This window comes from Dreissena polymorpha, chromosome 3, assembly GCF_020536995.1.
Source record: "Dreissena polymorpha isolate Duluth1 chromosome 3, UMN_Dpol_1.0, whole genome shotgun sequence".
NCBI lineage: Eukaryota > Metazoa > Mollusca > Bivalvia > Myida > Dreissenidae > Dreissena > Dreissena polymorpha.
The window spans coordinates 49,807,720-49,828,721 of NC_068357.1; the positions used below are offsets into that span (position 1 = coordinate 49,807,720).

Here is a 21,002-nt window from a genome sequence, read left to right on the forward strand (position 1 = left end):
TAATAATAATGTGTATTATTATTATTTGAAGAAGTAGTAATAATAATTATTATTATTATTATAAGTAGTAGTAGTAGTAGTAGTAGTAGTAGTAGTAGTAGTTGTTGTTGTAGTAGTAGTAGTAGTAGTAGTAGTAGTAGTAGTAGTAGTAGAAGTAGTAGTAGTAGTAGTAGTAGTAGTAGTAGTAGTAGTAGTAGTAGTAGTAGTAGTTGTTGTTGTTGTTGTTGTTGTTGTAGTAGTAGTAGTAGTAGTAGTAGTAATAGTATAATTATTATTGTTATTAGCGTAGACTCTGCCAATACCGGACTCTCTAAATACCGGAACTCTGCCGATTCCGGACGGTCGGGCCAGTCCCGTATTTTCTCCTTCTATTTCTTTGTTAATTTTTTTTGAATAAACCGAACTCTCTGAAAACCGGAAACCGGACGGGTATCTCCGTAATTCAGTCACTTTCAACGTAAAATACATTGAGTATACCGGACGTGTACAATTATTATTATTATTATTATTATTATTATTATTATTATTATTATTATTATTATTATCATTATTATTATCATTATCGTCATCATCATCATCATCATCATCATCATCATCATCATCATCATCATCATCACCATCCTCCTCCTCCTCCTCCTCCTCCTCCTCCTCCTCCTCCTCCTCCTCCTCCTCCTCCTCCTCCTCCTCCTCCTCCTCCTCCTCATCATCATCATCATCATCATTATTGTTATTAGTATTATTTATATTTCCAGACCTGGCCATTTAGTTTTCAACACAAGGGCGACAACCCAAACCACTCTCCAACGGACAGTTCCAGGAGTGACAAAGACACTTCCAGTTTATCCGAGGACCATTGTCTCGAGGATTTAGTTACTGAATCACCATAATTACGTGTTCAAATGATTTGACATAAACAAATGGCACAGTTTGTGCGATAACTGGTTTTACTCGAAAAGGTTTGTGTGGGATGATAAATCGAAGTGCTGTTTGTTCTTGATCAGTGCTAAGGGACTTGTTTACAGATTGGGACATTTTTAAGTGTGTCCATAGATGCCTTAAAATGCTAGATTATAACCACGGAACTGTAGAGATTCACTATAATAGAACACATATAATTTTAGAAAGAAATAAATGAAACGTTCCTCTAATTCGGATTTCGAACCACTGTCATCTGTTGTCTGAACCAATCGGCCGTCCGGACTTATCTGTTCATGCTTTTTAAATTGTATTTTGGTCATCCACGTGTTGTAACATAATTAAACAAAAATAGCATAATGATTCAACATTATTTAATCGTTCTGAGTTTGTCTACGTCATTGGTGTTATTTCGCTCTGTGTCATTTTTTTTAATCTGTTAGAAAAATGTAATTTTGAGAATCTGTAAACATGTCCCACTAAAATGCATAATACTCGGATTCTGACCTAGATCCAATACAATGCAGTAGATCAATTGTATTTCCAACATACATTTTTAATATGTTGTATACACGTTTTTCGTTTTAAGACTATATTTTTATTTTGCGAACGTATTTCAATATGTATGTTACACATAATAATGGTTTATGTAAGTATGGCATTTTTAAAACTATCAGTAACCATGGTTATGAAGCGATCAGATTACATAACAGAACGGTTGTGGATGGTAATTCTGTGACTATCCAGGCAGGCCTATGAAACGCTCATGGCAATTTGAAAAAAATTCAGTCCAAAAGAAAGTCATATCCCCGCCGAGAATTTTTGACTGTCAATTGGTGACCTTGATCTTTAGAAACGTGACTTAAACAAGCCTTTTGTATATTCTCCCAATTACTTAAACATTTTGATTACGTTTGATCCTTCCGTAAGTAAAATCCTTCAATGGGTAAATCATATACAGACCGTACACAAAAACAAGGCTTCAACTTTTGACTTTCAAATATGACACTGACCATAAGCCGGCGTGACTGACTCATGCTTTCTGCACATCTTTATTATGTTTCGAAGTTTCGTGCAAATTATTTAGTTCATATAGGAGATATGGACAATAGATGCTCAATTTTTGCCCTTGAAGGATAGCTATGACATTGAGCTGACATGACTGAATGCCTTATGCCGTTTTCATAACGTTCAAATGACCGGCACGGATATAGAGGCTCAAACTTTTGACCTTTGAGTTTATCATTGACCGATAGCAAGCGTGACAAACCCATGAATTCAAAAAGTAACAAAGTTTCATGATTTTTTTTTAAATGGTTTATGCAAAAACATTGGACAGAGAAGAATGACCTTGACCTTAGCCGGCATGTCTTACTCATGACCTCTGCACATCGTCTCAATTCCCCTACCAGTACAGACAAATAATGAAAATCATTCAAAAGGCCATGAGCAGACACCGAAATGGAGCTCAAACCTATTACATTGAACAATGGCAATCGTGACTGACTCTTTTCTTCTGCATATCGTCTAAATGGCCTCAATATATGAGCCAATTTCATGAAAATCGGCTGAAGAGTATAGCATATACATGTATACAGTGAACATGGAAGGGTTACGGGCAAACTAACTGGCAGAGTGACAGACGGATGGACGAAAGGTATTCCTATGGATTACGACGGGGAAGACAATAACTGACGCAGCGACCAATGATTTTTATTAAAGAGCAAAAAATAAACAGTAATGATATTTGTTTTAAAATAAATATGTTCACAGCACACTTATTTATGAATGATTTACAATTTAATATAAAATTTAAACTATTTGTATTGTATCTTGAAGGCGCATTATAGTTCCTTACAGATCCTATGAAAGTGATGGTAATTTATGATGAGATCATTTCTTAATTTATCTAAGAAATGGGTTAATATAAGGGTAGTGAAATTATTACCATGGTATTCATGTTATCTACTTTGTATGGTTTGATTACTTTGCGATGTTGGAAATTTGCGGGATGTCGACGATGGCCTCTATATAGAAGTAATTATTTATTATTTAATTGAATGCACGTTGATGTCTGAGGTCGTAATTAAAGACGATGTATCCCTTTTTGTAAAGCGTTTGATTTAAATGCTTAACACTTATGTGTGTCAAGTTTTTCAAATAGAATGTGTACTACAACGAAGTGCTATTATTGTCTTATACTTGTCTATATTATGATGTTTGTGCCTTGATGCAAATAAAATAACTTACGACGTGGTCTTGTTTATGAGATATCGTGCACATCACAGTATGGATTTTATCATATATTAAAACGTAATGTTTTTGTGTATGTACGTTTAGACATTTCGAGTCACGAACAAGGCAAATATATATATATAAAATATTGCTAAAGTGGTTCAGCTAGCAGAACATTGTGTTTCAGGGAATGAAAAAAAAACACTATAGTTTTTCATATAAAATGAAAAATTAATTTGACAAACTGTGAAATTAGCACGATATATAACCAAAAACAAAAACAACTGCGAGCTGATTGCAACGTAAAAGTAAAAACTTATTTTCAGTGTTTTGATCAAATATAGCATCCCAAAATAAGTGCATCCACTGCGTAATCCCTCAGGCATGCTCGCAAAATCGTGTAAATGCCACAACAAAGTAACTTAATAGTAACAAAAAAACAGTGCAAGCGTGAAAAGTGCTACAAAAAGTGACTTATTGCACTCGTGGAGGTATTGGTGATGCGCATGAAAAGCCAATAATTGCCAAATATTCGACTGACGACTGTTCGTCATGCGTTGACAGTTGTAGACAAGCTGAGGCGGTTTTTGTGTGCCATAAATCTTATTGTCTCCATGTTCAAGAAAGATTTGTGTTATTTGCCTCCGCATAAATTATTGCATAATTAGATAATGTATTATCGGATTTTTTATTGCCGTAATTGAATTACTAAGTGGATTTTTGGTGTCCACAATCGAAATATGATTTAGCATGATTTGTATTCTTCATTCGTGGATGATTTATATTGATCAAGGAAATTTTCGATATATTTGATATATTACGAATATGCTAATAAATGTGTATGTCGGTCTAGTGTACAGCCCCATCAATATCGGAAGAAACGATATAAAGTTAAAAACTTAAAAAAACGTAAACTGGCATTATTATTGTTGTTGTGATTATAATTATTATCATCAATATTATCATCCCCATTATTATTATTATTATTATTCAATTCACATAGATTTACATTATATTACGAAAAGTCAATGCAGTATTATATTTAAATGCAACCAAGGTTAAAAACCCCAATAATAATTAGATAGCAACAATAATTCATTATCTGTATAAATATATTTTAATTTAAAACAACTATGATAAATGTTTATTTTGTAATAAAAGTTGTTTGCAAAAAAAGTGCTGACGATAATTATGTTAAGTCATGAAGTCAGTATCCACTTTCTAAAAAAGGTCAATTAGCCGGATCACAGTCACTGGGAAAAGCCCTTATATCGCAAAGGTAATAAATTCTGAATTATTGTTGGTTAACTTGATTTTACATATAAAACTTTTAAATATAAATACGCGTGTCATCATTCTGACGATGATATGTTTAAATGACGAACGGGAACAAAAACTTGAAGCAAATTATAATGTGTTTAAAACAATGTGTTTTTCATGTTTAATTTTTATACTTTTATTTAATCCCATATACAATAACAATTAAATTTAAGTTTTCTTATAGCAATGCCAGCCTTTTCCTATACATTCTATAAAATACTATTTTAATGTTAATAAAAGTCAATAATTGTACACAGTTGTTTCAATTGCATGACTGCGAGTTGGTTCATTATTCACGAACGTTTTATATATTGGCCGTGCTCTGTGACAATGGGATTTAATGCATGTGCGTAAAGTGTTGTCTCAGAGTAGCCTGTGCAGCCCGCACAGGCTAATCAGAACGACACTTAACGCTTTTATGGTATGCTTCATTTCAAGAAAGTTTCTTGTTAGCAAACATCAATATTAGGCGGAAAGTGTCCTCCCTGATTAGCCTGTGCGGACTGCACAGGCTAATCTGGGACGACACTTTAAGCATATGCATTACACCCCCCTTTTTACAGAGCTCGGCTTATTTATTGTTCATTATATAATTATCTACGTTACGTAAATGTGTGTTGGACAAAAACTTAAACATTCATGTGTTTTGGTTTCACTCATTTGCAGTGTCGTAACACAATATGTGAACATAGCTCTTGACATTGTGCGTATTGTAGAAAATAGCTCATTACTTAGCCTCGTTAAATACAATTATAGAGCATGTGGAAATAAAGAAAAACTGTAAATATTTATTCTCAAGTGTGTATCCTTAATAAATACGAAGAAAAGTTTTCAGTATTCCGTTAGAACACACTTACTGATTTGTAAAATGTGATTGATGTATGTGGGTTAAGAGTTGTTTAAAAAATATGAGAGATACATTGCAAATTGTAATACATAAATAACATTCAAATTAATCAGGCGTGTTTTGATAAATTGGTTACTCGTACAACACGATTGTCTTATTTACAAGCTTTATATCCATCATCATTATTTGGAATCAATTTACAAAAAAGCTATACCATAAACAGGTGATAAAGAATTTTAAAGCTTATTGGTTTTGCTTGAGGTCGTTTTTAAATATATATTTTTGATTTTGTACTAAATGACCAACGTTAGGTTGTTTGATGCAGAAAAGTTCAAAATGCCTATGCAATATAGTTACTTTCTAAGTACAATTTCTGAATACGCATTATGCTCACTTGTATTATGTTAAAATGTATGAGTTGTATGAAAAATTGTTATGTAAAATGATGCTCCATGTTGTAATCGTGTCATCCCGTCAGCATATGTTAGCATATGCATGACGCATTCATATATGTAAATGTACAGCTTTGTTTGTATATCCTTTAACAAGTAATTCAAATAAATGATTATGTATCATTTAGAGCAGATTTTTTCATCTACTTTTATAAGGTATAATGTACTGTACAGAAAAAAACTTTGCATTTACCTTTTATTAGAAGTTATCAATGCGTGAGCATATATTATATTAAAAAACACACATTTGCTCAATTCTAATTGTAAACGCATATATGCGCATGCATCTGTATACATACATTAACTTATATGTTGCTTAAGGAATCCGTCAGTATCAGACGATATTGGAGATTGCTCAAAGGAGACGAGTTGCTATGGTTGCGTCGAAATCGCGTTTCTATGTTAACAGCTTAGTCGTGTTGCATGGTTTGCATCGGAATCGCAATGGCACGAACTCACAACTTACAATTGTTGCAGCGGATTTATTTAGCGGATTCGTGTTGCAATACTTTGAGCAAAGCCAATGTGTTATGGTTGCAACATTGTTTGTTTAGTGTTACCGCTATGATTGAAGAAGAATCGTGTTGCTATGGTCGCAGCGGAGTCGTATTTCTTTGGTTTCAGTTCAATCTTGTTGCTAGGTATGCAGCGGAGTCTTGTTGCTTCCGTTGAGGCGAAGTCGTATTGCTAGGATTGCAGCGGCATCGTGTTGCTATGGTTGCAACGGTTTCGTGTTTATTTTGTTGCAGTGGAATCGTGTTGATAGGAATGCAAAGTCGTGTTCCTTCCGTTTCAGTGGAGTCAATTTATTTCCGTTACATCGGAGTCGTTTTGCTTCCGTTATAGTGCAATCGTTTCGCTTCCGTTACATCGGAGTCGTGTTCCTTCCGTTACAGTGGACTCGTTTCGCTTCCGTTACAGCGGAGTCGTTCAGCTTCCGTTACAGCGGAGTCGTTTTGCTTCCGTTGTAGCGGAGTCGTTTTGCTTCCGTTATAGTGCAATCGTTTCGCTTCCGTTACATCGGAGTCGTGTTCCTTCCGTTACAGTGGACTCGTTTCGCTTCCGTTACAGCGGAGTCGTTCAGCTTCCGTTACAGCGGAGTCGTTTTGCTTCCGTTGTAGCGGAGTCGTTTTGCTACCATTGCAGCGGAATCGTTTTGCTTCCGTTGCAGCGGAGTTGTGTTCCTTCCGTTATAGCGGAGTCGTTTTCCTTCCGTTACAGTGGAATCATTTCGCTTCCGTTACAGCGGAGTCATGTTCCTTCCGTTACAGTGGGGTCGTTTCGCTTCCGTTACAGCGGAGTCGTTTTGCTTCCGTTACATCAGAGTCTATTGTTCCGTTACAGCCGAGTCGATTTGCTTCCGTTACAGCGGAGTCGTTTTGCTTCCGTTACAGCGGAATCGTGTTCCTTCCGTTAAAGCGAAGTCGTTTTGCTTCCGTTACAGCGGAGTCGTGTTCCGTCCGTTACATCGGAGTAGTTTCGCTTCCGTTACAGCGAAGTAGTTTTGCTTCCGTTACAATGCAGTCGTAATCCTTCCGTTACAGCGGAGTCGTGTTCCTTCCGTTACAGCGGATTCGTTTCGCTTCCGTTACAGCGGAGTCGTTACGCTTTCGTTACAGCGGAGTCGTTTTGCTTCCGTTTCAGCGGAGTCGTTTTGCTTTCGTTACAGCGGAGTCGTTTCGCTTCCGTTACAGCTGAGTCGTTTGCTCACAGTGCAGCAGAAGCGTGTTCAATTTAAGAATATTAAACTACATGAATGCCAAAGAGACAGTTGGTCACACCAACTATACAAGGGCTGGTAGAGACAGTTGGTCACACCAACTATACAAGGGCTGGTAAAATATGTTTAGCATTAGTCAAGAAAACAAATAGGCAAACAGTAGCAATCGTTGTAACAGTATACCGATGAATGAAGTCATTGACCTAAAACCATGCACATTTGAGTATATGGTAAGCATTCAGGGGCTGGTTCCAGAGCAGAATCTTTATTCTTCTGAGGACAAGTTCTATATTGAAATATTAACAATAATATGATAGTATCCACATCCATTTTATTTGTATACTGTACATGTTTGTGTACATTCTACTGATATACACTGCATCGAATTTGCTGGAATTTGGACTTGCGTTCTTACTGCGTTCCTCCGGCGTCTATGGCATCCCCACTGCGACCTGGGTCGCCGTAAACCGCAGTAAGGACGCCAGTCCGGTGTGACGGGGGTAAGGCATCTCGTATATGCAGCGAAAAGGCAAATTGTACCCAAATAAACCATGTCAATGTAAATAGTTTAATACATAAGCGCATTAAACAACAATCTCGTACTTGTAACTCTATTAAATCTGAGAATAGGAATTATATACTTATTCAAAGCAGTAGTATCCTCGAAGCAAATGCCATTTAAAGTTTTAATGGTAAATGTTATGTTGAAAATAATATGTTGAAAATAATTCAAATCACGAATCCACTGGGTCGTATATGAAATGCAAAATAGTTCGAGGAAACGACCTTGGCCCAAAGGAAAACCACACGACATCAACAAAATACATGTTTGCTAAATCTGCGGTTTCAACAGTTACTTGAAATTAGAAAGAACATTACAATGATGTTTAAAGGGACTCGGTCGTTTTGAACGGTCCTTAAAGGTACAGAATATGTGAAGTACTTTAAAAGGCGTTAGTTGATAATCGTTTTTCTTGTTTACACTTAAACTTTGTTTATATAAGTTATTGGTGTTGAAATGTTGACTCAAACGTCATGAAAAGGATACGTGTATATCCATTCTTGTTTTCCTTAAAAACACATTATCTTACATGTTATATTACCCAAGACCTCATAATCATATTATACTATGATTAATTGTGTATCTTCATTTTGACAAAGAAAACAAGTGTCCTTGTAAAACAACTAATTAACATTTCAAAAAAGAAGTAGCGAACCTGGGCATAGTAAAGCGATAGCGGAAATTCCTCATTTTTGGAAATAATAATAGATACTGTTGAATGTTGTCCTTAACGTTTCCTTATTAAAAAATAGTATTTTGTCATTGTTTCAACATGTTATCCGAGCTTTTAAAACAACCCATGGGTCATAAAAGAATACTTCAACAATGTTCTTTATCCTCTAATGCTTCAATGACAGATTCGAGAGTCTAACGCTTGAATGACAGATTCAAACGTTTAATCGTTAACCACGATTAGTACAAATCTTACCTGCGTCCTATACGTCATTAATATAGTTACACAATAGAATGAAAAAAAGTGTATTAAGTCTAGATTCAATAAACTAAAATTTTGTTTTCAACATTTTTGTAACTGCGAGATTTCGCTTAGAAATTAGACGCAGGGTTCGCGGTTCAAATACATGTATTGTGTTTAGCGGTTGACTCAATATTGAATTTTACCGTCAAAATGGGCATTTTGTTTTCATTTTGGTATTCCTCGTGTGGACTCATCAAACCGTTAAACAAAAAAATATTCTTAAGTACATTCAGAGTGTGTATGTGATAGAAGTCACATATAAATAAAAAAGGATCATTATATTTTAATCACTTTTTTGTAATAATTTATGTGTGTTTCACTTTCCACAAATAAGATACAGTGTACGTCCCTTGATCTGTATCTACAGTCTACATTTAATTTAGTTGTTGATATTGCCAATTATTGTTTTAATAATCATAAAATAATTGTCTTTAACTTCGTGTCTTTTGCTTTATAATTCTAACATTATTACTAATAATAAATACAATACACAAGTTACTTGATCTGTTTTAATTTTTCATTTGAGTTTTACTCGGTTTCTTTGTTAGTTATAATTTGGTATTATACATACATACACATATATTATTATGTATATTGCATGAGTGGTGACATGTTTTTTTCTCATTATTAATGAATGCTTTATTTTTTGTTCTATCACGATTAGTGAAATGTATTTTTTAAACAATTTATATGTGCTTTCAATCAGTAACTTTGTTTTCACAAACTTACAGTGCAATACAATGTTTGACATGACCCTAAATTTTGTTTACAACATAAATTAACGTGTTTTTTATTGGGAAAAAATGTTTTGGGATTGAGAAATATTGTTGCCAAATGTAAAACTCAATTTTGAAAATATAGCAGGGCTAAATAAAAAAGATTGGTAAGCGTGTAAACCAGAAAAACTTATTGTATTAATACTTGAGATAAATTTTGATAAGTATAATTAATAAATAAATCGCACGGGAAGTAGTTAGTGTTACTTTATAGGCGGCCTGACTGTATATACGATTTAATGTAAACATTGTGTTTTCTCAGTCTTAAAACATACATGAATATATAAATTCAATTAACTGTCTTACAAAATGACAATATGTTAAATTGTGTTGAACGCAATTAAAAAGACCAAGTTTCAGCCGATACCGACACTTTTCGCGTATTTGCTGCAGAGCAAACATTTTTCATATGTGCTTTACGAACAAAAATCTGCACAGAATGCTGAGTTTTCTACTCTACAAGAGATCATTATTAAAAAAATATAACCACCTATGTCTATGACTTTTCTGTACCACGTTTTAAACTGTTAGTCATTTTTACTTCTTCAACATTTTATGTGTTTTGAAACTATGTAAACAACATCGTATGTACTCGCTATGCATAAACTTTCATCACAGAATGTAAGAACACAATTATATATTTATTTTTCTGTCGGATGTGTACCTAAATATACCTACGTACCCTGAGTTGATTATCAGCAGATAAAATCAAACATTATTTGTAAATTAAATGTACTGTGCAAGAGGAAAACTTATGTACGTACACGGCGTCTCTTTAAAAGCAGAGCACGCGGCGGTAGTCCGTAATGTGACGTTACAAGGCGGCGGCGTCACACACACATAAATCAAATTTGACGTACGCGACAATTTTATGACTTTACCTACATCAGCGTAAATCAAAGGAAAGGAGAAAGAAATATTGAAATTATGGGTTGATTTATGAAGATAGAATTTAACAACCGTAACATGACATTTAGAACTGTGGGATGCGAAATAGCGTTTTTCGTATAAAATGTGATTTCGCTAATTAATTCAAACTTTCTTGTCCGCGGGTCAAACACGACGTCAAAGTTGTTCCGATTTAGGTATCAACATTTGTGTTAAATTTTTGCTTTACTTCCTTACTTTTTTGCAAACTGAGGTATGATCTATAAACTTAAGTTGTAGATAGTTCAAGTTAAGGGAATGTGCAGTGCACAAGAGCAATAACTCTTGCTTCCACATTGATTTTACAGATAAGTCCGCGGCTTATATCGCAAAATATAAAGTATCAACTTGAAACTTCAATACTTTCAGAGTTTTTCTTCTTTGCTCATTTTTTGTCTGAAGCTTATACTGATTATTTTCAAAGGTTTTAACATTAAACTTCATGTACGCAGATAGAATTCTTTGGATAGAAGTGTACTGAACATGAATCATCACATTATGACTTTATTGTCGCACAGTTATTGCCCGTATTAATTTTCAAGTCAAAATTTGTCAAGGACATATCTTGACAATAATATCACGGGATAAAAAAAACCTGCATTGATGTGAAACCAGTTTTTAAAAATAATCTACAAATTCACTCTGATAAACCGGCATGCGCGGTTATTTAAAGCATGGCAGTGACAGTTATAGTTAATGAAAGACTGTCCGGTGTGCGTAGTGTTGGTTACACGCGCTTCTCATTAAGACGACCCGGATTACACCCCCCTCCCCACAGCAAAAGACCACAATAAATCACAAAAACACAATTAAAAATGGCCAGTACAAACAAAACGCTGGACATTGCAGTTATTATTTAAAATTCGTCCCAGCTTTCGTGAGTAAAGCAGTAAGTTAGGTAGGAGTGCTGGTGCACACTCCAGCAGTAAGTTAGGTAGGAATGCTGGTGCACACTCCAGCAGTAAGTTAGGTAGGAATGCTGGTGCACACTCCAGCAGTAAGTTAGGTAGGAATGCTGGTGCACACTCCAGCAGTAAGTTAGGTAGGAATGCTGGTGCACACTCCAGCAGTAAGTTAGGTAGGAATGCTGGTGCACACTCCAGCAGTAAGTTAGGTAGGAGTGCTGGTGCACACTCCAGCAGTAAGTTAGGTAGGAATGTTGGTGCACACTCTAGGTCCTTACTAGCTGCAGCCTCGAGCGCGGAAGGACATAAAAAACTTCAACAAACGCACACATTTCTAATTAACAAAATTATATTGATCCGGACGTGCACTAAATTTGTATTATTAGTAAAAGACATATTGCGGCACATGCTAAGTCACATTTGTGACAGGAAATGTTCGATTATGATGATGTAAGGTTAATATAATTTTATAAGGTTTTATTGATACGCATAATCTGATAATCATAAATTAACAATATTAATAATAAATTTATGATTAGATTTCACATTTGCGTGCATTTATGTTGTGAGCATTGATTAATGTAAATGCGATTTTTGTCTCTAGTATTGTGTCATCTGCCGTAAAACCGACCAATCGGACAAAATCAGTAGCATAAATTAAGGATTCGCAAACCGGAAGTTCAAAAACAAGAAGGAAACGACCGCCATAAGATGGCCATTAAGCTGTTCACGACGCTGTCCGGCGCCACACGCAGCGTAGACGGTAAACATCGAACGCGCAGGCAGGCGATAAATTGCACTGCAAGACCCAGTTTCTTGTGTACCAAATAGCAAGTTTTCTATTAAAAAAAATGCTTTGAATAACAAAAACTAATACAGAACATAAATCAATTTTAACAAACTGTGCTTATGGTAAAAAAGTGCTACACTGTCTTGAATTGTTTGTCCATCAATTGTCAGCATTTAACATTAATGTTAAGTGGCTTTAACATTTAAAATTTCATTATGTTTCCCTTAACTAAAGTGACCTAGAGAACTCTATGCCCTCTTGTTTTATTTTATTAGCGGTTTCAGCAATATAATGTGTGTTCATTAAGCATGAATTACAGATGCCGAATCTGTAAAATAATTGGCTTTGAAAATAAAGGCATTAGCTGCACGAAAGATATCCATTTCACACGACTACTGATAAAATAATTTGAAGTCATCTTAAAACTTATTGAAACTGTTGTCATTGCCTATTAATCTAGCTCATCAACTCGTCCGTTTGCTGTCTATCCGATTGATGTCGGAGAATGCAGCAGTTCTCTTTTAACAAATGTCTGAAGATCCAGATTCAGCACCTATAACCATAACCTATACTTTTTTCCAGCATGATCAAAGCTGATCTTCGAGTGTACAAAGAACTAAACGTCACAAAGCTACTCACTAAGAACGCAGAAAAAGGTGCAGCAAAATATTGTTTTCATTTTCATTTCAAATATTTTAATAAAATGTGTCGTGTCTGTAAAAATTGGGCAAAATGCATGTGTGTAAAGTGTCGTCCCAGATTAGCCTATGCAGTCCGCACAGGCTAATCAGGGACGACACTTTCCGATGTAATGGTATTTTTCGTTTAAAGAAAGTCCCTTTTAACCGAAAATCTAGTTTAAGAAGAAAGTGTCGTCCCTGATTAGCCTGTGCGGACTGCACAGGCTAATCTAGGACTACACTTTACGCACATGCATTAAGCACAGTTTTCTCAGAACGGCTCAAATCATGGTAGCTTCATTTTCTTTCGTTGTTTACATTTCAATAAACAGCTGTTTGTCGTCGTAATCAATCGCGAGCATATCTCTGCCTAACGCTTTAATATTGTGTAATGCCTAACTCGGAGCACCAAACCGTTGCATATTGTTTAATGCCTTACTCGGAGCACCAAATCGTTGCTATTTCACAAATACTCAAGGGTTAATTCAAAATTATTTTATAATTTATTTACTGCAAAAATAGCAAGTCAATGATTCTCTTAACAAACTTTGTATCTGAATTTTGAGTCTGCGTTGAAAAAAACCTAGGTCATATGTAATGAGCAAAGTGAAGTTTTATTACAACGATACATATTAAGAAAAACGTTTGACACTATTTTCCTTGTCCGCAACACTTTACTCTTGATGTATTTCAAAGCAAATACAAATGACGTGTTGCAAATGCATTATTAAATTAAAAAAAAAATACGACATCATAAGTAATTTTGCAGCGTTACTTTACGCTTTAAAAACGTTACTGTCACGTATTTCTGTTTTCTTCGTGGCATCCGTTTAAAAAAAATAACATGAGATTTTTTTCAGCAAATGGAAATATCACCTTTATTTTTATGTTCCCCAGGCAATCTGATGTAAAAACAAAAATTGCAGTGCGTATAAATTATGAACCTATTAAAGTCTAACACATTACAATCGCCCTTACCAATGTTTATACTTAATGACGATAATAAATTAAAGCAACGGCGCATATTTTATGTCAAGACAGCTGAATTAGCGATGTTTCGCCTTAACGACATGCTCGTATGGTGAATATGCAAGAAAAAATGATTTAATAATCCCAATCTTAAAGGCGAGCTATCCATGTCCAGTGTTCATTTGAACAGTTTGCAAGTCCTAATATAGGCTAAGATTAATCCATCTGTTAAAGGGGTCGTAAACCAGATTTTTACGAAAAAAAGAAAAGTTCTAAAATACCGTATTTTTTACAATTATTATGTTTATATTGATTAAAATATCACGACTGGTATATTATGTTACTTGAAAAAGTTGTTAAGTTTTCATATTTCAGTATATTCGGTAATACAATTTTACTGGGTATGTGTACCAGGTTACTACAAGTTAAATATAAATAGCGCAAGAAGATTGATCATCATCGTCACTTGGTAAACCCAGGAATGCAAATTGTGCATGCCCAGTGAATTGTATATATTTAATATAATAAATTGATCAATCTACTTGCGTTATTTATAGTGTGTATATCATTATGTCACCTAATTTCGCGATGTACTTTCGATTTCACATTTTATTACCGGATATACTGAAAATATGAACTTTTTTTCAAGTAATGTAATATACCAGTCGTGATATTTTAATTAATATAAAACTAATAATTGCAAAAAATACGGTATTTTATAACTTTTCTTTTTTTCGTAAATCTGGTTAAATGCCATTAACAGATGGATTAATATTAGGACATGCAAACTGTTCAAATGAACACTGGACATGGATAGCTCGCCTTTAAGATTGGGATTATTAAATCATTTACTCTTGCATATTCACCATACGAGCATGTCTTTAAGGCGACACATCACTTATTCAGCTGTCTTGACATAAAATATCATCGCGAAATTTTATTACCGGATATACTGAAAATATGAACTTTTTTCAAGTAGTGTAATATACCAGTCGTGATATTTTAATCAATATAAACTAATAATTGATAAAAAAAAAAAACACACGGTATTTTAGAACTTTTCTTTTTTCGTAAATCTGGTTGACGGCCCCTTGAAGAATTGAAGAGTCAAATAATAAAGTAAATTTTTCATGACATTTTTCTTTTGCAGTGAATAGTTAATTCACTTACTATTTGGGTATAGGCTAAGTGAGAAAAACATTTTCACTGACATACAAATGGCGGATTTCAAGTGATTTCTAATATTTCGGACAAGATGCGTGAAAGTTGAGTGTATTTATATTCCTTAATTTGACTTTATGATTATGCCACAAAAAATATATACTTATTTACACTCATGCATCATCAGTTAGTATTATAAGATCACTCCTGACCATAAAACCTTTATATGCGAAGCCGCATTTATTTTGGCAACAATAACAACATCGACTGGAACCCGTAAATTAGCTTTATCAAAATTGACTTTACTTGTTGACAAACGCTTGGAATAAAATGTCGTCTAGAAAACTACAAAAAACTACAAACCATCTGCCTCCTGGCAATTTCGTTTCGTCGTACTAAAAGCAAATGCTCAATTGGGGTAATTAAAAGAGGTTCATGTATGTGATGAAAAGCGCATGTGATAGCGACGCATTCGCATTGTAATCAATGTGCCAAATGCAATAATTTATTTCAGAATAGGTTTTCATTTCTCAAAAAAATAGACAAAGTATAAATATTGCATAACTTGGGCACGATTTACTGACGAAATTTACAACGAATACCAAATGCAGTCCACTGTTACCTCACAACATAACCAAAAACATGTTGGAAGTTTAAAGAGAATATATATGGTGTAAGTACAAATATGAATCATAGCTAACACATTTACACAGAATATTCAAAGAATATAACGAGGGCTTTGATGGCCGTTATGCACTCACCCGAGTTCATTTAAAGAAAGTGTTTAAGTCATTGAAAACATGGACTAGACATCTAATTGACCCGACTGCACCAAAAATCAAACTTCTTTTTGTGAAGATAAACATTATGACCAAGTTTCACCAAGACTGATTATGAATATGAAATCAACGTTGGCAACAATGTGTTTGTTTGTTTTTTTCCGTTTTTTAGCTGGTGACCTAATTGTAGATGCTCGTGACCCAGATTCTCAAATGGTTCATATACTTTCAATATAAACATAGTGACAACATTTCACACAGATTGCGTCTTAAGGGTGTCATTTGGATTTGTTACAACGTTTTTGTAAGATTTGACGTGGTTACCGAGTTTTTGTACGAACATGACCCAGATTCGAAGTCGACCTACATATTGTAAACGCAAACATTGTGACTAAGTTTTATCACGATTAAGTCAAAAAGGTGGCATTTATAGTGGTAACAACGTTTTGGATAATTAATTTATTTAAGATTTAACATGATGGACAAAGATTCGCGCTTTTCAAGATAAAACATTATGACAATGTTTCATCGATAATAAGTAATAAGTGTTACCTCTATAGTGGAAACTATGTTTTTATAAGACTTGATGCGGTGATCTAGTTTTAAAACGCAACGCGGCCTACATTTTGTCCATATTGGATGAAAAATATGGCTTCTAAACTAAAAGCAAGCTCAAATCGAACATAGGGTGACCATAGTATCTCATTTTGATTACTTAGTGCTCAGGTGAGCTAAGAGAGAAATAATTCCGCAGTTATGGATTATTCTCAGTGACCTCGTATCGTGATCTTATTTGTATATCAATTCTAATATGAATATTTGCGTTTTATAAAGAGACATTTTTCCTGTAATATAACCAGAAGCTAAATCGCATCTTGCAAGCAAATTTTACCTGGCTGTATAAGTACAAAACGGGCTTAATTTTGGAAACTTTCTTTTCAGTTATTAAACTCGGTAAGGGATGTTTTTAAGACCCTGAGCACAGATATAACATTTTAATTATTTTATCATTATACTATCATTAGCAAATATACATATTTGGAGCTGTTGCACAAAAACATCAACCTGACAAATGTAGCTATCAATAAGGACTTAACTAAATTTTACTAAATTTCTGCTCGAAACTAAGGCTTTGCCAGTGCCAATGACCCCGAAAACGTCTGAAATTATAAACTATTAAGACTCACTTTACATGGACTTGTTTAACGCAAACCCTCACCACATCATTAGCCGACGAAGGGGTGTGTGGTAACGCTTAAACTATTTTATAATAGTCGGGCAAAATTTTGTTGTGAGACAATTACTTTTCATTAAAATCCTCCAGCAAAACTGATAGAAAAGCGAAAGAACTGGCAGTCAGGCTTTATCGGATGCCATTTTTACGCAAAATAAAATGGAATGGAATGCCGTCTTAAAGTCTGCGAAAAGAGCTTACCATCCGCCTCCTGACAATTTCGCTTCACCGCACTCGCGTTAGCAGCTTTGAACTAAATGCTTTGTGGGACAATTTATAGAGGATCTTGTCATTGTGATGACAAATGTTTACGATAGCGGCCTGTTTGCGATTGTTATCAACCTGCCAAGTAGCAATATGTAAATTCAGGTTCTTACTTCATAAAATTACTAGACGCATTAACATGTACACGTGATAAATGGATTTGAAAACAAGTTTATTCAATTTACATACATTCCTTTCCAGGAACAAATAATGGTACGCATACACAAATTTGTCATAGGTACTTAATGAAAAAAGATAACAACTTGTTTAAAAATGTAACACAATAATTTATTAAACGCTATTTCTCATAGCGCACATTAAATAACACGAGTTCTGATTAATGGAGATTAAACCATATGACGCAGATTTATGGGTAGAAGTTTAAAGGACAATTTAAGGTTAAAAGCTGTAAGTAGCACTAAGGTTGGTCATGCCAGAGGAGGCGTCGTGGGAATGTGTTTGTAACATTTCCTTCTTTTTAGATTGTGCAAGCTAATATCTTTTAACGATGAACTTGTCCTAGTTTGAAAAAAAAGTATTCCATTAATTCTTAAAAATGTGTCTATGTTGTTTCATATTCTGCTGTTTTGTACTGTTGAGGCCATTGGTCACGTGCCTTAAATAAAGGACAAACTTATTGTATATAATGAGAATGCAAGACTGCTCCAGCAGCTGGAGTTTCACTTCTTAATATTAAGAAATTCAACTGAATATTGAAACCCTTTTAATACAGTGTTTCATTAACTCAATATATTCAAATGCACACAATCTCGATAAACGCATCAAAAACGTTTATCTTTATTCTATCCTTTATTTACCCTTATGACTAGCAACCATTTAAAACGTAAACTATTTTCAGATATACAGTTTGTTTTTCAGTCGCGTAGCGCCCTTTACTCGTTCACCCGTGTGAGTAAACATTGAAATACCATCTAAAAAAGAGCAAATATTGAATTACAATAAAAAAATAAAATCAAAATCTCATTTCACATGGAAAAAGGAATAGTGTCTAGGGAAATGCGGTAAACATTACTCTGTCATAAATCCAATGTGTATTTGTTTGCTGTATATAATCGATGTGTTTAATAGCAACATTGCGCATTTAATGTTTTCAGAGATTTTTTAAAAATATTTTCATGCGAAATGGCCAACAATTTCCATAGTCTTGGTAAAACTCCCTATTGGGTCCTTTTCCAACACACCACTTCACATCGGCTCCAAGCAAGATACAGGAAATGTTTGTTGGTAAAATATTGAATTAAATTCTTATTTCTTAGTGGTATTGTTAAGTGTATTATTAATAATTTGTATTTTAAGCATAACAAGCATAACTAAATATGATAAATACACATGCAAATTCGTTGAATTGATATCCCCCGCCAAAAATGTGGTTTAAAGATGGGTGCAAAGCCTTTGATATACGATACAATCATAAAAAATAATTCAGTGAAGGGTAATTGGTCTTATGCATTACAATTCATCTCATTGATATTTATACACCCATTTAGTTTTGATGTTGAAATCTTGTAGCGTATCTAAGATATAACATTCTCTCAGACCATTGCATCGAAACATAAACTTACATGTAATTAAGCATGTGTCTCAACGATCTTGGTTCAATTTGAAAGCACACTTAACATATAGTCCATAACATTTATGATTAATGATCACGGGCCATGTTGGAAGAAAACCAAAGTCACAAGGCAACATTAACAGTAAGTCCTTAATGCCAATAAAAGCTACCTGTAGTAATGGCAGAGACGAATACTTTTCTTCAGAGAAATATCTTGAATTACGTTATCTGAGTATAGCACACACTCAAAGAGATAATAACCCATGCACACTTGTTTCATAGTTGAATACATTTTCTTTATTCCAAAGACAACAAAAATAGGACATAACAATCTATTTTCATGTACAAGTTATTTCGTGTTCATTCTCTATTAGACGTTTGTCTGTGTTGTATACCAACAAATACACCGTTTTTTATTTGATAAATGTTCAACAGTAGCATGACAAATATAAACACGCCACTTCAATTGACAAGCGTTGCTTCGTTCCTCAAACTATATCAAATACCGACGGAATGTCTACACGTAGGTAGAAACAATTCATCCACGAGAGCGTTATGTCGGGTTCTTAGTGACTGCAGTGAATTTCTAGATTTTTTAAGACACGCTAAGACAATTTATGCACACTCTAGTCTGCCTCGACGATAGGGATTTTGATTGAATGATAAGACTTTTTTCAATACATTATTTTTCTAGCATTTAATTATAAAAGAAAAACATGAGCGCTTATCTGTTATCTGGAGCTTAAAAATGTGGACTTCATCGGCCGTTTGTCAATTATTTGAAATGAAACCCAAATGAGAGAATGCTTCAAAAACATTGCTTTTTACGACCTTGCAACACCGTTGAACGTTTCTGCTCCCAAGATATCATAAGCGATTTATTTAATTATGAAAGAATTAGACGAAACTTTAATCCATGCATTTTAATTGAATTTTCTACGGCCTTATTTCTCAAAATGATTTCTTCCATGTAATTTCTTTTATTTCCGCTAGCGATGAATATGTTTTGCGTGCGTTCTTTCCGTGGGAGATTTACTAGCGGGATATATGCAAAACATGGCGGGACTTGACTCAACTCGGAATGATCCTGTCGAATTTCGGACGATTGGACAATTGACGAACCAGCCAAGGGGTACCTATCTTAAAAGAATCGACGCTAACCGAGAGTTAAGTTAATATTAGAAGTTAACATAGAGTTCTATAAAAGAGCTGCTTATTATGAGACTCGGGTTGTGCCCCAGTACCACCAAATAAGTTAACTTCTTAATGATTTCAGGAACATTGGGACAAATTTTAAGAGAACTTTATACCCCAACTATTTTTTAAAAGTGAGATATCATAAAATGTTTCTACTACTGTATCATAAAAGAGAGTTGTTATTTTGGCATTTTATAGTTCGTCTTTGAATTGTTTACATTAAACAAATTAAACTTAATAAAACTAAAAGCATAACTGTAAAACAATTATGAACTTTGACAAAAAAAAAACAACAAAACAACATATTTTCCCCATCTGGGCTCGAAAAAATGGCTGCTGGATTAAAATATTTCGTCTTAACCGCTTGACAATTCGTTGTGTTACATAGCGTCAAACAGCGTATACATTTATAAAGCAACACATTTTTTGTTACAAAATATAACGAAAACAAGAGCAACAATACATATTATTCAATCGTTTCGCGATTGTAATGATTTGTAATTGTATTATGTTCTAACGCTGATTACTCATTTACGAACGGGTTTCAGTATTTCTAAACGTCATTAAAGTTATTTCGCTTCCTGACATTCTGTATTATATTAATATCTGTGAAAATTGTTATTTCGACAATATGTGATCAAGTACCTTCAACAAATAATAATACGAGCGTCCAAAGGGCACGGATGCCCTTACTTTCCAATTTTATCTGAAAACTCCGTT

General features: G+C 34.3%; 1 protein-coding gene across 1 annotated transcript in view; it reads left to right on the forward strand.

The window, feature by feature from the left end:
• LOC127874086 (transcription factor 21-like) overlaps positions 1-3,167 on the forward strand; it is a 30,364-nt gene extending 27,197 nt beyond the window's left edge. Inside the window, exon 2 of the mRNA XM_052418199.1 lies at positions 753-3,167. Coding sequence (XP_052274159.1) covers positions 753-887 — 135 coding nt within the window. The 3' untranslated portion in view covers positions 888-3,167. The remainder of the gene's footprint in view (positions 1-752) is intronic.
• The last annotated feature ends 17,835 nt before the right edge of the window (positions 3,168-21,002 follow it).